The 20,231-nt window shown below is 43.3% G+C and overlaps 2 protein-coding genes across 3 annotated transcripts; both read left to right on the top strand.

Annotated features, from left to right (window-relative positions):
* The first annotated feature begins 370 nt into the window (after positions 1–370).
* LOC109877204 (zinc finger protein 501) lies at positions 371–19,845 on the top strand. 2 transcript variants are annotated; one of them, XM_031817864.1, is made up of 5 exons: positions 371–759; positions 1,417–2,032; positions 4,039–5,057; positions 15,881–16,499; positions 17,015–19,845. In XM_031817864.1, the coding sequence occupies exons 2-4, from the start codon at positions 1,742–1,744 to the stop codon at positions 15,882–15,884; spliced, it is 1,314 nt and encodes a 437-aa protein (XP_031673724.1). In that variant the 5' UTR covers positions 371–759; positions 1,417–1,741; the 3' UTR covers positions 15,885–16,499; positions 17,015–19,845. The 2 variants fall into 2 exon arrangements, with proteins under 2 accessions (XP_031673724.1, XP_031673723.1); XM_031817863.1 differs by having other exon boundaries at positions 373–759; positions 4,039–5,075.
* Positions 17,100–17,507, top strand: LOC116365155 (zinc finger and BTB domain-containing protein 24-like). The gene has a single exon (XM_031817860.1). The coding sequence runs from the start codon at positions 17,100–17,102 to the stop codon at positions 17,505–17,507; it is 408 nt and encodes a 135-aa protein (XP_031673720.1).
* Positions 19,846–20,231: the final 386 nt, after the last annotated feature.

The following is a 20,231-nucleotide window of genomic DNA, read 5'->3' as shown; positions in this document are numbered from 1 at the left end:
ACAAGATGGTGGGAACTTGGAGAGAAACGGACAATGAACTACTGAGAGAATGATTATCAATGTGTTACTACTAAATTAGAGCTTTAATCCAAGCTTTGGTTAGACTCATTCCTGTAATTTATGTGAGTGTGAATTATAGTCATATGTCAGTCAAGGAGAAAATATTAAGCAATACTGTATCATGCATTGTTTTATCTAACACATTTGTATGCTGATATAAAATTACGTAAAAAATAATTATAACAAATGATGGGAAAAATTAAATACATTTTTTTAAATAAATAAATCAGAATTAGCGTATCATTTTATGACCAAATAAAATGATTTAACAAATGAATGAAAAGCAAATCTATACTGTCTTTTCAAACAGTAGATACGTGTTTTACCATGTGGATTTACGAACAGATAGTTATGTCACTGACAGTACACGTACAGATGATTATGGGCAACCCATGAGAATTAGGGGGTAGGTCTATCTTTATCTCTTATAGAGCATACTTGGAAATGGGACGATATGTCTGATTCATCCGATCCGCAAGGTGGCAGCATTGAGAATGTGGACGTCGAACAAAATCAGCAGAACCAGTCACTACTTCCTTTGCGCTGTGGATTCATGTGCGTTATTGTTTATCTTTGAATGCAAATGTGTTTATTGCAAACTGGGATTGCAATTATTTCCTGATATAACTGTACTGGCTTCTCAGTAAACCGACTCTGAACACCCATGCCCGCCTCAGATTGTTGCCTTCGTCTCTGCAGGTAGGCTATTTGATGTCTCTTGCAGTAGTAACTAGCTAGCTTATGTTTAGCTAGCTCTGGTCCAGTGCGTGTAACTCTATTTAGGAACAACTCGTTGTCTTTGCGCGATTAGACCAGAGCAAGCTGACCAAACGTCATAAATCAGCCAATCAACTGAATAACTACAGTAGCTATAGCTTTCCACAATGCAAGCTATCAAATAAACTTCGCTTTAAGTATCTGTCGAGTTAATTGTCAATATGTAATCAATGCATTATTCATCCGGAAGTAGGTACTGCTTCGGTACTACTTAGGTACTGCTTCGTTTTGCACCAACATAATACATTTGGTAGACTTTTTTTAATCTTTAAAAGAGACCTATCTTGCAGCAAAATGTAGTGTTGAATTTCACAATGAAGATCTATTTATCCTATAATGATTTCATAGATTTTTAGATTAATGATGTGAAAGGTTTAAAAACCAGTCAGGGGGTCTTTCTCACCAATAATAGTTTATTTAATATATCTACTTTGGAGAGATAATACTATTGGATTCCTTATTCTTAGTTAATTTGATTGAGTCTAATTTATACTCTTAAATCTTATGATATAGGCTTAATTTTCTCAATTCTAGTATTCTTATTTACTTTCTCTCCATTGAATCCATTATTTCTTCCAGATGATGACCAGCTCTGTCTTTAAAGGAGAGGACAAGACATCCCCCACATGGTTCCATCCTAGAGCTACAAGACCCTGAGACATTAGTTTAACAGAACACGTTTCTCTGCCCAGATTGAGACTAGGGGTGATGTTCCCCTACTCAGATGTTATTTCATCAACCATTGCTATAACATGATGTGGTTAGTTGAAACTTAAAATACATATCCAGGCGTTGTGAGATCATGTCAGGCGTCAGCAACTTCTGAGCAGAGGAACGCTTCTTACATCAACTCAAAATAGAGGGAGGAGATTCACTGCATAGCGTTAACCTGAATCATCTCAAAATGGCTGCTATCGTGAGACTCCACAGACTAACGAAGGATCAACTGTCTCTTGCTGCTCAGGAGAACAATAACAAACCAGGCAGAAAACCAACAAAGAAGAAGAACTCCACCACCAGAGGAAGGAACCAATCCACAGGAAAAGGAAACAACTCTGCTGACAGTGAAAGTGTTTGTAGCCAGGTATCATCGGCCCCTAAGTGGTGGGGTCGCCCCAAGGGAAGCAAAAACAAACCCAAGATAAGTCTACAACTCTCCAGCGCCATCTTGAGGCCTGACGAGGTAAAACAAGAGGTAGGTTCAAAATTCTGGCTTTTAAATTAACATTTAATTTAGATATTGTATAGCATTTGTATCTGTCTGTGTGAATGTTACAGCTATATGTTTACTAGATATCTGTCTGTGTGAATGTTACAGCTATATGTTTACTAGATATCTGTCTGTGTGAATGTTACAGCTATATGTTTACTAGATATCTGTCTGTGTGAATGTTACAGCTATATGTTTACTAGATATCTGTCTGTGTGAATGTTACAGCTATATGTTTACTAGACATCTGTCTGTGTGAATGTTACAGCTATATGTTTACTAGATGGCTGTCTGTGTGAATGTTGCAGCTATATGTTTACTAGATATGTCTGTGTGAATGTTACAGCTATATGTTTACTAGATCTGTCTGTGTGAATGTTGCAGCTATACACTACCAGTCAAAAGTTTTAGAACACCTACTCATTCAAGGTTTTTCTTTATTTTTACTATTTTCTACATTGTAGGAGAATAGTGAAGACATCAAAACTATTAAATAAACATATGGAATCATGTAGTAACCACAAAGCAAAACATATTTGAGATTCTTCAAGTAGCCACCCGTTGCCTTGATGACAGCTTTGCACACGCTTGGCATTCTCTCAACCAGCTTCATGAGGTAGTCACCTGGAGTGCATTTCAATTAGCAGGTGTGCCTTGTTAAAAGTTACATTTGTGGAATTTCGTTCCTCAATGCGTTTGAGCCAATCAGTTTTGCTGTGACAAAGGGGGGTATACAGAAGACAGCCCTATTTGGTAAAAGACCAAGTTCATATTATGGCAAGAACAGCTCAAATAAGCAAAGGGAAACAACAGTCCCTTACTTTAAGACATGAAGGTCAGTCAATGTGGAAAATTTCAAGAACTTTCAATGTTTCTTCAAGTGCAGTCGCAAGAAACCTGAGTTACCTCTGCTGCAGAGGACAAGTTCATAAGAGTTACCAGCCTCAAATTGCAGCCCAAATAAATGCTTCAAAGTTCAAGTAACAGCCACATCTCAACATCAACTGTTCAGAGGAGACTGTGTGAATCAGGCCTTTATGGTCGAATTGCTGCACAGAAACCACTACTAAAGGACACCAACAAGAAGAAGAGACTTGCTTGGACCAAGAAACACGAGCAACAGACATTAGATCGGTGGAAATGTGTCCTTTGGTCTAGAGTCCAAATTTGAGATTTTTGGTTCCAACCGCCGTGTCTTTGTGAGATGCGGTGTGGGTGAATGGATGATCTCCCCATGTGTATTTCCCACCGTAAAGCATAGGAGGTGTTATGGTGTGGGGGTGCTTTGCTGGTGACACGGTCTGTGATTTATGTAGAATTCAAGGCACACTTACTTAACCAAGTGGCTACCACAGCATTCTGCAGTGATACGCTTCACATCTGGTTTGCGCTTAGTGGGACTATCATTTGTTTTTCAACAGGACAATGACCCAACACACCTCCAGGCTGTGTAAGGGCTATTTTACCAAGAAGGAGAGTGATGGACTGCTGCCTCAGATGACCTGGCCTCCACAATCCCCCGACCTCAACCAAATTGAGATGGTTTGGGATGAGTCGGACCGCATAGTGAAGGAAAAGCAGCCAACAAGTGCCCAGCATATGTGGGAACTCATTCTAGACTGTTGGAAAGGCATTCCAGGTGAAGCTGGTTGAGAGAATGGCAATAGTGTGCAAAGCTGTCAAGGCAAAGAGTGGCTATTTGAAAAATCTCAAATATTTTTGATTTGTTTAACACTTTTTTGCTTACATGATTCCATATGTGTTATTTCATAGTTTTGATGTCTTCACTGTTATTATACAATGTAGAAATAGTAAAAAAAATAAAGAAAAACCCTTGAAGTAGGCGTTCTAAAATTTTTGACTGGTAGTGTATGTTTACTATATATGTCTGTGTGAATGTTGCAGGTATATGTTTTACTAGATATCTTTGTGTCATACGACCACCACTGAAGTTTCCTCTTGGAAAATAAAGCTATTCTGTTCTAAACCAGGTGAAACAAGAGATGGACGAGCTGCCTATCGGTACAAGAAGTGATGAACACTGGTTGAACTCTGTGAAGACAGAGAGCTACGACCCAGAGATGGGTAACACCAGGGGACCTACAGAGAGCGACCCCAGGACAGATGCACATCAGCTGGGTATCAAGACGGAGGATGCCCCCCTGTACTACCAGGATGGAGGGAGGCGGCTGCGGTCGGCTACCGTTCAGCTGTTCAATCTGGCTGCGTTGCGGTCTGAGCCGGAATGGTGGCCTCGCAACCAGAAGGTCCGCCGGTTTCCGTGTCCAGACTGCGGCCAGAAGTTCTTCTCCAAAACCACGCTGGAGTTACACTCCCGGATCCACACCCAGTACCAGCCGTACTCCTGTGAGGTGTGCCATAAAACCTTCTCCCGGAAAGGCGGTCTGGTCGAGCACCGACCAATCCATGAGGTGGAACGTCCCTTCGCCTGCCTCCAATGCGGCAGAACCTTCACGTTCAAATCCAACCTGACCCGCCACATGCGGTTCCACAGCGACGCGCGGCCCTACGTCTGCTCCCAGTGCGGCCAAGGCTTCAAGATCTCCGCCCAACTCAAGAGCCACATGATTTCCCACAGCGGGTATAAACCGTACGTGTGCCCGGAGTGCGGCCAGAGTTTCGTCCGTTACATGAGTCTGAAGTATCACCGGCTGAGCCACACCGGCGAGCGCCCGCTGTCCTGCCCAGAGTGTCCCATGACCTTTGCCCGGCCGCACACCCTTATGATCCACCGACGACAACACACCGGGGAGACGCCGTTCTCTTGCCAGGACTGTGGGAAGAGGTTCAAACAGGGGTGCCAACTGAAAGACCACGTTAGAAGGAAACACACAGGGGAGAAACCATACAAATGCTCAGAGTGTGACAAGTGCTTCGTCACTTCGGCGTCTCGTAAAGTACACATGGTTGTCCACACAGGAGAGAAGCCGTACAAATGCACAGAGTGCTGTAGGAGCTACAGTCAGAGTGGGGGCCTGAAGAGGCACAGGTGTGAGCAGCAAACCAGGTGAGCGGAACCTCGGGGCTACGCCCCAAATGGCACCCTATTCTCTAACTAGTGACCATAGGGCTCTGGTCAAAAGTAGTGCACTATATAGGGAATAGGGCTCTGGTCAAAAGTAGTGCACTATATAGGGAATAGGGCTCTGGTCAAAAGTAGTGCACTATATAGGGAATAGGGCTCTGGTCAAAAGTAGTGCACTATATAGGGAATGGGGCTCTGGTCAAAAGTAGTGCACTATATAGGGAATAGGTTTCCATTTGGGACGTAGACCCAGTGTTCTGAGTGTAGGAACTGGAGAGAACTGGAGAGTGGATCCTTAAAGCAGTACAAATCAAAATCAAATGTATTTATATAGCCCTTCTTACATCAGCTGATATCTTAAAGTGCTGTACAGAAACCCAGCCTAAAACCCCAAACAGCAAGCAATGCAGGTGTAGAAGCACTGTGGCTAGGAAAAACTCCCTAGAAAGGCCAAAACCTAGGAAGGAACCTAGAGAGGAACCAGGCTATGGGGGGTGGCCAGTCCTCTTCTGGCTGTGTGGGGTGGAGATTATAACAGAACATGGCCAAGATGTTCAAATGTTCATAAATGACCAGCATGGTCAAATAATAATAATCACAGTAGTTATCGAGGGTGCAGCAAGTCAGCACCTCAGGAGTAAATGTCAGTTGGCTTTTCATAGCCGATCATTAAGAGTATCTCTACCGCTCCTGCTGTCTCTAGAGAGTTGAAAACAGCAGGTCTGGGACAGGTAGCACGTCCGGTGAACAGGTCAGGGTTCCATAGCCGCAGGCAGAACAGGTGTAAGCAGCCACGTAGGTGACAGAAGCCAGGTGAGAGGATTCTCAGGTGTCCTGAGTTGGGAAACTGGCCTTTGTTTATGCAGGATTTAAAGGAGCAATCTGGGATTGGTACATATATTCTTCAAGAAGAAATGTAATTTAGAAATGCCTCTTGAATTTAGTTAAATTGTCTGACCCCATCAGACCTCTAAATATATGATTGCATCACCAGGGAAAATAATAGGCTGTTCCATTGACTGTTCTATCAGTTATTGAACCCTCAATAGGCTGTTCCATTGACTGTTCCATCAGTTATTGAACCCTCAATAGGCTGTTCCATTGACTGTTCCATCAGTTATTGAACCCTCAATAGGCTGTTCCATTGACTGTTCTCAGTTATTGAACCCTCAATAGGCTGTTCCATTGACTGTTCCATCAGTTATTGAACCCTCAATAGGCTGTTCCATTGACTGTTCTATCAGTTATTGAACCCTCAATAGGCTGTTCCATTGACTGTTCTATCAGTTATTGAACCCTCAATAGGCTGTTCCATTGACTGTTCCATCAGTTATTGAACCCTCAATAGGCTGTTCCATTGACTGTTCTGTCAGTTATTGAACCCTCAATAGGCTGACCTGTTTTCCCTGTGATGCAGTCCCACTCTCACCTGATGTGTGATGTGACCGTTGCGGGACGGGTTCCCCAGACGCAGATTAAGCCAAGTCCTGGAACTAAAAGCAGGAGAATCTCCAGTGTAATAGGTTTTTATCCTAAGCGCTAGGCTTAATCTGTGGAAACCGGCCCTCCATGTTGTAAAACAGTCTTTGTATTGAAACTTCAAATCAAATTTTATGTCACATACACATGGTTAGCAGATGTTATTGGTCACATACACATGGTTAGCAGATGTTAATGGTCACATACATGGTTAGCAGATGTTATTGGTCACATACACATGGTTAGCAGATGTTATTGGTCACATACCCATGGTTAGCAGATGTTATTGGTCACATACCCATGGTTAGCAGATGTTATTGGTCACATACCCATGGTTAGCAGATGTTATTGGTCACATACCCATGGTTAGCAGATGTTATTGGTCACATACCCATGGTTAGCAGATGTTATTGGTCACATACCCATGGTTAGCAGATGTTATTGGTCACATACCCATGGTTAGCAGATGTTATTGGTCACATACCCATGGTTAGCAGATGTTATTGGTCACATACACATGGTTAGCAGATGTTATTGGTCACATACCCATGGTTAGCAGATGTTATTGGTCACATACCCATGGTTAGCAGATGTTATTGGTCACATACCCATGGTTAGCAGATGTTATTGGTCACATACCCATGGTTAGCAGATGTTATTGGTCACATACACATGGTTAGCAGATGTTATTGGTCACATACACATGGTTAGCAGATGTTATTGGTCACATACCCATGGTTAGCAGATGTTATTGGTCACATACCCATGGTTAGCAGATGTTATTGGTCACATACACATGGTTAGCAGATGTTATTGGTCACATACCCATGGTTAGCAGATGTTAATGGTCACATACACATGGTTAGCAGATGTTAATGGTCACATACACATGGTTAGCAGATGTTAATGGTCACATACACATGGTTAGCAGATGTTATTGGTCACATACCCATGGTTAGCAGATGTTATTGGTCACATACCCATGGTTAGCAGATGTTATTGGTCACATGGTTAGCAGATGTTAATGGTCACATACCCATGGTTAGCAGATGTTAATGGTCACATACACATGGTTAGCAGATGTTATTGGTCACATACCCATGGTTAGCAGATGTTATTGGTCACATACCCATGGTTAGCAGATGTTATTGGTCACATACCCATGGTTAGCAGATGTTATTGGTCACATACACATGGTTAGCAGATGTTAATGGTCACATACCCATGGTTAGCAGATGTTAATGGTCACATACACATGGTTAGCAGATGTTATTGGTCACATACACATGGTTAGCAGATGTTATTGGTCACATACACATGGTTAGCAGATGTTATTGGTCACATGCACATGGTTAGCAGATGTTATTGGTCACATGCACATGGTTAGCAGATGTTATTGGTCACATACACATGGTTAGCAGATGTTATTGGTCACATACACATGGTTAGCAGATGTTAATGTCACATACACATGGTTAGCAGATGTTAATGTCACATACACATGGTTAGCAGATGTTAATGTCACATACACATGGTTAGCAGATGTTAATGTCACATACACATGGTTAGCAGATGTTAATGTCACATACACATGGTTAGCAGATGTTATTGGTCACATGCACATGGTTAGCAGATGTTAATGTCACATACACATGGTTAGCAGATGTTATTGGTCACATACACATGGTTAGCAGATGTTAATGCGAGTGTAGCGAAATGCTTTGTATAAAAAAACATGCATCTACTATTAATGGCATGGTTGAGACTGAAAGCCTTTTGTTGGAGACGATTCTTACATCTCTACACCTGCATTGCTTGCTGTTTGGGGTTTCAGCCTGGGTTTCTGTACAGCACGTTGAGATATCAGCTGATGTAAGAAGGGCTTTATATAAATACATTTGATTTGATGATTATCATGATGTATAGAACAGGTTGTAACATGATGATGGGTGGAACGGAGTAAATGGAATGGAGTCTAACACATGGAAACCATGGAAACCGTGTGTGATGATTATCAGGATGTATAGAACAGGTTGTACCATGATGATGGGTGGAACGGAGTAAATGGAATGGATTCTAACACATGGAAACCATGGAAACCATGTGTGTGATGCCGTTCCACCTGTTCCGCTCCATTACCACAAGCCCGTCCTCCCCAATGAAGGTGCCACCAGCCTCCTGTGGTGCCATGCTTATGTCATTTATGCCCAAGTGATTAATAGAACTGATCAATAAGCGTGTTGGTGAGTGATAAGGGCCAGTCAGAAAGAGGAGACCGTAAAAGGGCTGGTTTAAACAACACTGACAGGTTCAGGGACGCTCTTTAAGGAATGATGGAGGAGATTACAATGTAACTGAAGAATCACACTGCTTAAAAGGTGAGATCCCTTTTGGCTACTAAACCAGAGCCATGTCTTACGTATCCAGCAGGTTAGTGTGATTAACAGGGTTGGCTGTAGGGAGGATCTATGTGACATTTTGCTTTGACCTTTGACCTTGTAGCCTAACGGGGCAGTTGAAGGGCACTACAGAAAAACGCCAGCGCTGCATGAACTTTGAACTTGAGAATTGACTAAAAGTAGATGAATGAATCTGCTATGTTTTGAGCAAACTAAAATGGACTAGGAATGAATATATTTTTTTTACTTATACTGATTAAGGAGGTATATTAAAGACTTAAAAACAATATGAAATATAACAGGAATCAATATAAAATTGCTGCAATATTGCTTGCTATAAGTTACATTGGGACAAGATGTCCCATAACATCTGTTCAGTCATTTGATGACATGTTGAACGCTCTCAGTAGACAACGTATCAAAGTAAACCACACTTGTTTCATTGATGAGGTCATTCCATGGCACTTCCTGTAACCCCGTTGATAATGGCTGACCTTGGCTTCGACCTCAGCTCTTCAGGCTGTCTCAGGGAGATATACAAACATTTCCAATTCACACAAGTACACACTTGTACAAGTGTGAAATAGGACAAATAGAAGCACCTGCGTACTATACTGTCGAGGTAAATGTTATTAAATATTTGCTTATGTCAGGAGGGAAGGAATTACTGGGAAATACAAACGTTTTGATGATGAACAAAAAGGAAGTAATGCTGTAACTCCTGGGCTGTCAGGAGGAGTCATAGTTGATTACCAGAATTTAGTCAAATATTCTGACTTAAAAATAAAATAAATGCTTTAAATCAATTTATATATAGTATTTATATATAGTATTTATATATAGTATATTTATATATAGTATTTATATATAGTATATTTATATATAGTATATTTATATATAGTATATTTATATATAGTATATTTATATATAGTATTTATATATAGTATTTATATATAGTATATTTATATATAGTATTTATATATAGTATTTATATATAGTATATTTATATATAGTATATTATATATAGTATATTTATATATAGTATTTATATATAGTATTTATATATAGTATATTATATATAGTATTTATATATAGTATATTTATATATAGTATATTTATATATAGTATATTTATATATAGTATATTTATATATAGTATATTTATATATAGTATTTATATATAGTATATTTATATAGTATTTATATATAGTATATTTATATATATAGTATTTATATATAGTATTTATATATAGTATTTATATAGTAGTGTTAGATTGTATTTCTAATGTTTTGATTTCACCTCTGTTACACTAAACAATAAAGAAGACTACCACAGTATGGCTGAGGTCATTAGAGGAGACTACCACAGTATGGCTGAGGTCATTAGAGGAGACTACCACAGTATGGCTGAGGTCATTAGAGGAGACTACCACAGTATGGCTGAGGTCATTAGAGGAGACTACCACAGTATGGCTGAGGTCATTAGAGGAGACTACCACAGTATGGCTGAGGTCATTAGAGGAGACTACCACAGTATGGCTGAGGTCATTAGAGGAGACTACCACAGTATGGCTGAGGTCATTAGAGGAGACTACCACAGTATGGCTGAGGTCATTAGAGGAGACTACCACAGTATGGCTGAGGTCATTAGAGGAGACTACCACAGTATGGCTGAGGTCATTAGAGGAGACTACCACAGTATGGCTGAAGTCATTAGAGGAGACTACCACAGTATGGCTGAGGTCATTAGAGGAGACTACCACAGTATGGCTGAGGTCATTAGAGGAGACTACCACAGTATGGCTGAGGTCATTAGAGGAGACTACCACAGTATGGCTGAGGTCATTAGAGGAGACTACCACAGTATGGCTGAGGTCATTAGAGGAGACTACCACAGTATGGCTGAGGTCATTAGAGGAGACTACCACAGTATGGCTGAGGTCATTAGAGGAGACTACCACAGTATGGCTGAGGTCATTAGAGGAGACTACCACAGTATGGCTGAGGTCATTAGAGGAGACTACCACAGTATGGCTGAGGTCATTAGAGGAGACTACCACAGTATGGCTGAGGTCATTAGAGGAGACTACCACAGTATGGCTGAGGTCATTAGGAGACTACCACAGTATGGCTGAGGTCATTAGAGGAGACTACCACAGTATGGCTGAGGTCATTAGAGGAGACTACCACAGTATGGCTGAGGTCATTAGAGGAGACTACCACAGTATGGCTGAGGTCATTAGAGGAGACTACCACAGTATGGCTGAGGTCATTAGAGGAGACTACCACAGTATGGCTGAGGTCATTAGAGGAGACTACCACAGTATGGCTGAGGTCATTAGAGGAGACTACCACAGTATGGCTGAGGTCATTAGAGGAGACTACCACAGTATGGCTGAGGTCATTAGAGGAGACTACCACAGTATGGCTGAGGTCATTAGAGGAGACTACCACAGTATGGCTGAGGTCATTAGAGGAGACTACCACAGTATGGCTGAGGTCATTAGAGGAGACTACCACAGTATGGCTGAGGTCATTAGAGGAGAACAGACCGACTCAGGTAAGAAGCCCCTCAGAATGAGCTTTTCATTTTGTTTTTGGTGTCGACTTTTCCTGGTTTCAGGTTCATGAATATCATCACTTATAGGACTCATTTAGATTGTCTGTGATTTTCTCTGGGCAGAAAGCCCCTGGCCTTGTCGTCTAGAGTATCAGTAGCTCAGAGAGTCTTACTGACACTCATTTAGATTGTGATTTTCTCTGGGCAGAAAGCCCCTGGCCTTATCGTCAAGAGTATCAGTAGCTCAGAGAGTCTTACTGACACTCATTTAGATTGTCTGTGATTTTCTCTGGGCAGAAAGCCCCTGGCCTTATCGTCAAGAGTATCAGTAGCTCAGAGAGTCTTACTGACACTCATGTTTACTGTGTTTTACATTTGATTCATGCATTTCACTCTGTTGTTCATGCAGATAAATTATGATTTAAACTAATGTGAAATCAACCAAATATTTCACCCTATCATTGAATTTAGGTTGAAAGTTGGGTGGGAAAAAAACACAATTCCCCTTTAAGTTGATGACTTTTGGCAAATCCAGTCAGTTTTCCACGTTGATTCAACGTCATCACATTGAATATTTTTGGCTTAAATGATGTTGAAACAACATTGATTCAACCATATTTTTTTGGCCCAGTGGGACAGTAAGATGGGTATGACTGTAGGAGGAAAGAGTGCAACAGGAAACACCAAACTGGGGAGAAATGTCTTCACAGTAGAGGCTTCCTCTGTGTCTGTGACCACAGTGTCAGTCAGAATATAGAGTTCTGGATGGGACCAACATCATTGTCATGGAAACCCCAGGAGTAATCAGTGAAATGCCTGGATCGCTCTCGTCCTCGTGTTCTACTGCTGGGGGGGGGGGGGGGGGGGGGGGAGTTTTGGATCACAAAGTTCACCGGAGTACTGTTCACACATATAGACCTGTTGAAGGGTAAACCTATAATGGCCTGTCTGAAGAGCAGTCCAGACCTTCAGGTGCTCAATGCTAACTGGTGGTGGATCCAATGTTTTCAACATTGAAGTCAAAGGCAACATTGGAGAAGTTAAATGACTGCTTGACAATATTGATCCAGTATCATACCAGAACTGGGGATACTACTACATGGAAGAGGCAGAAAGATCAGAGCTGAAGAGCAACGGAGGAGAGAAGAGGCAGAGAGATCAGAGCTGAAGAGCAACAGAGGAGAGAAGAGGCAGAGAGATCAGAGCAACAGAGGAGAGAAGAGGCAGAGAGATCAGAGCTGAAGAGCAACAGAGGAGAGAAGAGGCTGAGAGATCAGAGCTGAAGAGCAACAGAGGAGAGAAGAGGCTGAGAGATCAGAGCTGAAGAGCAACAGAGGAGAGAAGAGGCTGAGAGATCAGAGCTGAAGAGCAACAGAGGAGAGAAGAGGCTGAGAGATCAGAGCTGAAGAGCAACAGAGGGGAGAAGAGGCTGAGAGATCAGAGCTGAAGAGCAACAGAGGAGAGAAGAGGCTGAGAGATCAGAGCTGAAGAGCAACAGAGGAGAGAAGAGGCTGAGAGATCAGAGCTGAAGAGCAACAGAGGAGAGAAGAGGCTGAGAGATCAGAGCTGAAGAGCAACAGAGGAGAGAAGAGGCTGAGAGATCAGAGCTGAAGAGCAACAGAGGGGAGAAGAGGCTGAGAGATCAGAGCTGAAGAGCAACAGAGGAGAGAAGAGGCTGAGAGATCAGAGCTGAAGAGCAACAGAGGAGAGAAGAGGCTGAGAGATCAGAGCTGAAGAGCAACAGAGGAGAGAAGAGGCTGAGAGATCAGAGCTGAAGAGCAACAGAGGAGAGAAGAGGCTGAGAGATCAGAGCTGAAGAGCAACAGAGGAGAGAAGAGGCTGAGAGATCAGAGCTGAAGAGCAACAGAGGAGAGAAGAGGCTGAGAGATCAGAGCTGAAGAGCAACAGAGGAGAGAAGAGGCTGAGAGATCAGAGCTGAAGAGCAACAGAGGAGAGAAGAGGCTGAGAGATCAGAGCTGAAGAGCAACAGAGGAGAGAAGAGGCTGAGAGATCAGAGCTGAAGAGCAACAGAGGAGAGAAGAGGCTGAGAGATCAGAGCTGAAGAGCAACAGAGGAGAGAAGAGGCTGAGAGATCAGAGCTGAAGAGCAACAGAGGAGAGAAGAGGCTGAGAGATCAGAGCTGAAGAGCAACAGAGGAGAGAAGAGGCTGAGAGATCAGAGCTGAAGAGCAACAGAGGAGAGAAGAGGCTGAGAGATCAGAGCTGAAGAGCAACAGAGGAGAGAAGAGGCTGAGAGATCAGAGCTGAAGAGCAACAGAGGAGAGAAGAGGCTGAGAGATCAGAGCTGAAGAGCAACAGAGGAGAGAAGAGGCAGAGAGATCAGAGCTGAAGAGCAACAGAGGAGAGAAGAGGCTGAGAGATCAGAGCTGAAGAGCAACAGAGGAGAGAAGAGGCTGAGAGATCAGAGCTGAAGAGCAACAGAGGGGAGAAGAGGCTGAGAGATCAGAGCTGAAGAGCAACAGAGGAGAGAAGAGGCTGAGAGATCAGAGCTGAAGAGCAACAGAGGAGAGAAGAGGCTGAGAGATCAGAGCTGAAGAGCAACAGAGGAGAGAAGAGGCTGAGAGATCAGAGCTGAAGAGCAACAGAGGAGAGAAGAGGCTGAGAGATCAGAGCTGAAGAGCAACAGAGGAGAGAAGAGGCTGAGAGATCAGAGCTGAAGAGCAACAGAGGAGAGAAGAGGCTGAGAGATCAGAGCTGAAGAGCAACAGAGGAGAGAAGAGGCTGAGAGATCAGAGCTGAAGAGCAACAGAGGAGAGAAGAGGCTGAGAGATCAGAGCTGAAGAGCAACAGAGGAGAGAAGAGGCTGAGAGATCAGAGCTGAAGAGCAACAGAGGAGAGAAGAGGCTGAGAGATCAGAGCTGAAGAGCAACAGAGGAGAGAAGAGGCTGAGAGATCAGAGCTGAAGAGCAACAGAGGAGAGAAGAGGCTGAGAGATCAGAGCTGAAGAGCAACAGAGGAGAGAAGAGGCTGAGAGATCAGAGCTGAAGAGCAACGGGGGAGAGAAGAGGCAGAAAGATCAGAGCTGAAGAGCAACGGAGGAGAGAAGAGGCAGAGAGATCAGAGCTGAAGAGCAACAGAGGAGAGAAGAGGCTGTGAGATCAGAGCTGAAGAGCAACAGAGGAGAGAAGAGGCTGAGAGATCAGAGCTGAAGAGCAACGGAGGAGAGAAGAGGCAGAAAGATCAGAGCTGAAGATGGAAATGGGACGAAATGTCTTCATCGGCTCCGCTAGGTGGCAGCACTGAGAATATGGAGGTCTTGGAACAAAATCAACAACAGTAGTCACTACTTCCCATGCGCTGTGGATACATGTGGTATTATTTATCTTGGAATGCAACAGTGTTTCTTGCAAACGGGGATTGCAATTATTTATCTGAAATGAAATGTACAGGCTTCTCAGTAAACCGACTCGTACCAGCCATGACCACTGCAGATTGCTGCCGTCCCTGCAGGTAGGCCATTAGATGTCTCTTGCAGTAGTAGACCAGAGCTAGTTGACCAAGCATCATCGACTAGCTAGCTACTGAATAACTACAGCTGCAAATATCCAACGGGGAGTTGATTATCAATATATAATCAATGCGGTATTTATCCAAAAGTAACTTTAGATTCGGATTCGTTTTGCACCAACAGAATGCATTTGGTGGACTTTGTTTTATCCTTAAAAAATACTCTTACATCAACATGTAATTAGTGTTGTATTTCACCATGAAGTTCTATTTAACCTAGAGTTATCTTGTGGTTTTTTAGGTTAGGGATGTTAAAAGTATTTTTTTTTAAACGGTCTTAGACACCAAGAATTGTTTATTTAAAGATGCAATATGTAACTTTTTGGGCTACCGGGACCAAATTCACATAGAAATGTAAGTTATAGATCTGTCATTCTCATTGAAAGCAAGTCTCAGAAGCGGTTGATCTGTTCTATGTGTACTATTTCTGTGCCTCCCGTTCATAAAAAGTGTTTTATGCATCTTTTACCTTCAGTTTTGTACACCAGCTTCCAACAGCTGAAAATACTATACTGGTTACGGAAAAGCTACTTCATAGCGGTTTAGGGTACAAGGATTCTCTACACTATACATGCTGGTTTTGTCAAACTGAAAGTAGGTGAACTATTCCAACATTATCAACCAGGAAATGGCGGAGGGATTTCTGCATAGGGCATCTTTACTATATTAATATATCTACTTTGGAGAGATGATACTATTAGTTTCCATTATTCTTACTCTGGTCAATTCCATTTTTTTTCTTCGGGTTGATATGCCTCTTTTCTTACTTTGTAGGCTTACTTTTCTCAATTCATATTGACTTTCTCTCCATTGTTTCTTACAGATGATGACCAGCTCTGTCTTTAAAGGAGAGGACAAGACATCCCCCACATGGTTCCATCCTAGAGCTACAAGACCCCGAGACATTAGTTTAACAGAACACGTTTCTCTGCCCAGATTGAGACTAGGGGTAATGTTCCCCTACTCAGATGTTACATTCATCAACCAATGGTTGCCTGCCACAACATCAACAGTGTTATAGACTGACAGCTATAACATGATTTGGTTAGTTGATACAATGCCTGGATAGGTATTTTAAGTAAGATCTGTCAGGCGTCAGCAACTTTTGACCAGAGAAACTCGCCTTACATCAACTCAAAATGGCTGCTGTCGTTTCTTTACCTATCGTGAGACTCCACAGACTAACGAAGGATCAACTGTCTCTCGCTGCTCAGAAGAACAATAACAAACCAGGCAGAAAACCAACAAAGAAAAACTCCACCACCAGAGGAAGGAACCAATCCACAGGAAAAGGAAACAACTCTGCTGACAGTGAAAGTGTTTGTAGCCAGGTATCATCGGCCCCTAAGTGGTGGGGTCGCCCCAAGGGAAGCAAAAACAAACCCAAGATAAGTCTACAACTCTCCAGCGCCATCTTGAGGCCTGACGAGGTAAAACAAGAGGTAGGTTCAAAATTCTGGCTTTTAAATTAACATTTAATTGAGATTGTATAGCATTTGTATCTGTCTGTGTGAATGTTACAGCTATATGTTTACTAGATATCTGTCTGTGTGAATGTTACAGCTATATGTTTACTAGATATCTGTCTGTGTGAATGTTGCAGCTATATGTTTACTAGATGTCTGTCTGTGTGAATGTTACAGCTATATGTTTACTAGATATCTCTGTGTGAATGTTGCAGCTATATGTTTACTAGATAACGGTCTGTGTGAATGTTACAGCTATATGTTTACTAGATATCTGTCTGTGTGAATGTTACAGCTATATGTTTACTAGATATCTGTCTGTGTGAATGTTGCAGCTATATGTTTACTAGATATCTGTCTGTGTGAATGTTGCAGCTATATGTTTACTAGATATCTGTCTGTGTGAATGTTACAGCTATATGTTTACTAGATATCTTGACTGGTTTGTAAGTTTCCTCAGAGAAAAATAAAGGTATTCTAATTTAAACCAGGTGAAACGAGATGGACGAGCTGCCTATCGGGACAAAAATTTAACACTGGTTGAACTCTGTGAAGCCAGAGAGCTATGACCCAGAGATGGGTAACACCAAGGGACCTCCTACAGAGAGCGACCCCAAGACAGATGCACATCACCTGGGTATCAAGGCAGAGGCTGCCCCCCTGTACTTCCAAGATGGAAGGAGACGCCTGCGGTCGGCTACCAGCCAGCCGTTCAATCTGACTGCATTCCGGTCCGACCCAGAACGGCGGCCTCGCAACCAGAAGGTCCGCCGGTTTCCGTGCCCAGATTGTGGACGGAAGTTCTTCTCCAAAACCACGCTGGAGTTCCACTCCCGGATCCACACACAGTACTGGCCGTACTCCTGCGAGGTGTGCCATAAAACCTTCTCCCGGAAAGCCGGCTTGGACGACCAATCCACGATGCGGAACGTCCTTTCATCTGCCCGCAGTGCGGCAGGACCTTCACATTCAAATCCAACCTGACCCGGCACATGCGTTTCCACAGCGATGCGCAGCCCTATGTCTGCCCCCAGTGCGGCCAAGGCTTCAAGATCTCCGCCCACCTGAAGCGTCACAAGACGGCCCACAGTGGGTGTAAACTGTACGTGTGGCCAGAGTTACATGAGTCTGAAGTATCATCGGCTGAGCCACACCGGCGAGCGCCCGCTGTCCTGACCAGAGTGTCCCATGACCTTTGCCCGACCGCACTTCCTTATGGTACACCGGGGAGACGCTGTTCTCTTGCCAGGACTGTGGGAACCAGGTCAAACAGGGGTGCAAGCTAAAATACCACGTCAGAAGGAAACACACAGGGGAGAAACCTTACAAATGCTCCGATTGCGACAAGTGCTTTGTCACTTCGGGGGCCCGTAATGCACACATGGTTGTCCACACCGGAGAGAAGCCGTACAAATGCATGGAGTGTGGTATTAGCTACAGTCAGAGTGGGAATCTAACGCAGCACATGAGGAGACACACAGGGGGAGAAACCATACAAATGCTCTGAGTGCGACAAGTGCTTTGTCAATTCTACGTTGCGTAAAGTGCACATGGTTGTCCACACAGGGGAGAAGCCGTACAAATGCACGCAGTGCGGTAAGAGCTACAGTCAAACTGGGTCCCTGAAGAGGCACAGGTGTAAGAAGAAACCCAGGTGAGAGGAACCTCTGGGGTACATCCCAAATGCCTCCCTATAAAGTGCACTAGGGCCCACAGGGCTCTGGTCAAAAGTAGTGCACTATATGGAATAGGATGCCATTTGGGACACCGTCCCAGTGTTCTCAGTGTCGGAACTGGAGAGCAACGGAGAGTCGATCCTTAAAATGAGCCCAGGTGAAAGGAACCAGGTTATAGGATTCTCCGGTGTTCTGAGTAGGGAAACTGGACTTTATACAGGACTTAAAAAGGGACAATCTGTGATTGGTACATTCATTTTTGGACTTTTTGGACACGTAGCCATTGATTCTTGAAAAATATAATTTATAACTGCCTCATGAACTTACTGCAGTTAAACTGTCCCCAGTAGAACTCAAAATGTAAGATCACCTGACCAGGGAAATCTCTAGGCCTATTCACTCTTCTATCAATTATTTAACCCTCAATGAAATCAACCACTTTCACTGTGATGCAGTTTAACTTACCTGATGTGTGTTGTAAATGTTCAAGGGAGGTTTCCCGGACACAGATTAAGCCAAATCCTGGACTAAAAAGCAAGAGAATCTCCATTGAAATAGGGTTTTTATCCCAGGACTAGGTCCTACTTAATAGAGAAGTTGTATTGAAACGGCCCTGTCCAAATGGTTGACTGATGAATTGAACGGATCAATAAACTGACTTGTTAGACTGTATTGTGTGTATGTGTCTCCATAGTGGCAGCGTTGAGGCTGCTTCTGATTGGTAACACTGGGCAGGGTCAGAGTTCAGCAGGAAACACCATCATTGGCAGAGACCTTCTGAGTGGACTTCTCTATGGTTGCCATGACCACAGATTGTGAGAGTTAGACCGGGCCAGCTGCTACTACCGCTAGAGGGTCAACCGGACGGGCCACCCACTGCTCCCGCCACGTCGACCACACCCCGGGCCTCCCGCCACGTCGACCACACCCCGGGCCTCCCGCCACGTCGACCACACCCCGGGCCTCCCGCCACGTCGACCACACCCCGGGTCTTTCCGCCTCTCCAGGATCTCACACGTTCCTGCTGGTGATCAGCGGGTGAGGTTCGCAGAGGGATACCCTCATGAGGTGGATCCAGGAGAACTTTAGAGAAGTCTTTAATGTACACCATGGTGCTGTTCACTGGGGGAGACCAGCTAGAGGGGAGACCAGTGAAGGACAACAGTCAACTGCTGCAACTAATCAGTACCTGCAGGGGCAGATATCATGTCTTCAACAACAAGGAGAAAGGTGACCACAGTCACTGAGCTGCTGGAGAAGAGAGAGGAGATGGTGGAGAGCAATGGTGGAAACCACTTCAATGTCAACACACCCAGTAAGAGAGAAAGAAGGGTCTGGTGGTCACCATGGTGATGTTAGTGGCAGTTGGAGCTGTGTTCAAATTGATGGTTGATGACTTATGGAGCAAAATACAAGATGGTGATGTGAAAATCAATACATTATGACTACATTGAATTACAGAGCTTTGATCTAAATTTTGGTTCGACTCATTGTTGACTTTTATTTACTCCCATTTTATGTGAGTTTGAATGATGGTCATATGTCATTAAGGAGATACATTCTGTATCATACATTGTTGTCCAACACATTTGTATGCCGAAGTCAAATTCTGTAACAAATCATGAAATAAATTGAGATTTTTTTTATGTAAACTAATTATTTAACAAATGAATGAAAAGGAGTACAAAACATTAAGAACACCTCTTTCCATGACAGACTACCCAGGTGAAAGATATGATCCCTTATTGATGTCACTTGTTAAACAGTTCAATCAGTGTAGATTAAGGGGAGGAGTCGGGTTAAAGATGAAGGGGAGGAGACGGGTTAAAGATGAAGGGGAGGAGACGGGTTAAAGATGAAGGGGAGGAGACGGGTTAAAGATGAAGGGGAGGGGTCGGGTTAAAGATGAAGGGGAGGAGACGGGTTAAAGATGAAGGGGAGGGGTCGGGTTAAAGATGAAGGGGAGGGGTCGGGTTAAAGATGAAGGGGAGGGGTCGGGTTAAAGATGAAGGGGAGGGGTCGGGTTAAAAAT

Source organism: Oncorhynchus kisutch, unplaced genomic scaffold, assembly GCF_002021735.2.
Source record: "Oncorhynchus kisutch isolate 150728-3 unplaced genomic scaffold, Okis_V2 scaffold1176, whole genome shotgun sequence".
Lineage (NCBI taxonomy): Eukaryota > Metazoa > Chordata > Actinopteri > Salmoniformes > Salmonidae > Oncorhynchus > Oncorhynchus kisutch.
This window is presented reverse-complemented; position numbering and strand designations above follow the sequence as displayed.

Excerpts from the sequence above, each read along its gene's own strand:
- LOC109877204 (XM_031817863.1), top strand. The coding sequence starts at position 1,742 with ATGGCTGCTATCGTGAGACTCCACAGACTAACGAAGGATCAACTGTCT. Across the intron at positions 2,033-4,038 it reads CTGACGAGGTAAAACAAGAG|GTGAAACAAGAGATGGACGA; the intron begins GTAGGTTCAAAA and ends GTTCTAAACCAG.
- LOC116365155 (XM_031817860.1), top strand. The coding sequence starts at position 17,100 with ATGGGTAACACCAAGGGACCTCCTACAGAGAGCGACCCCAAGACAGAT.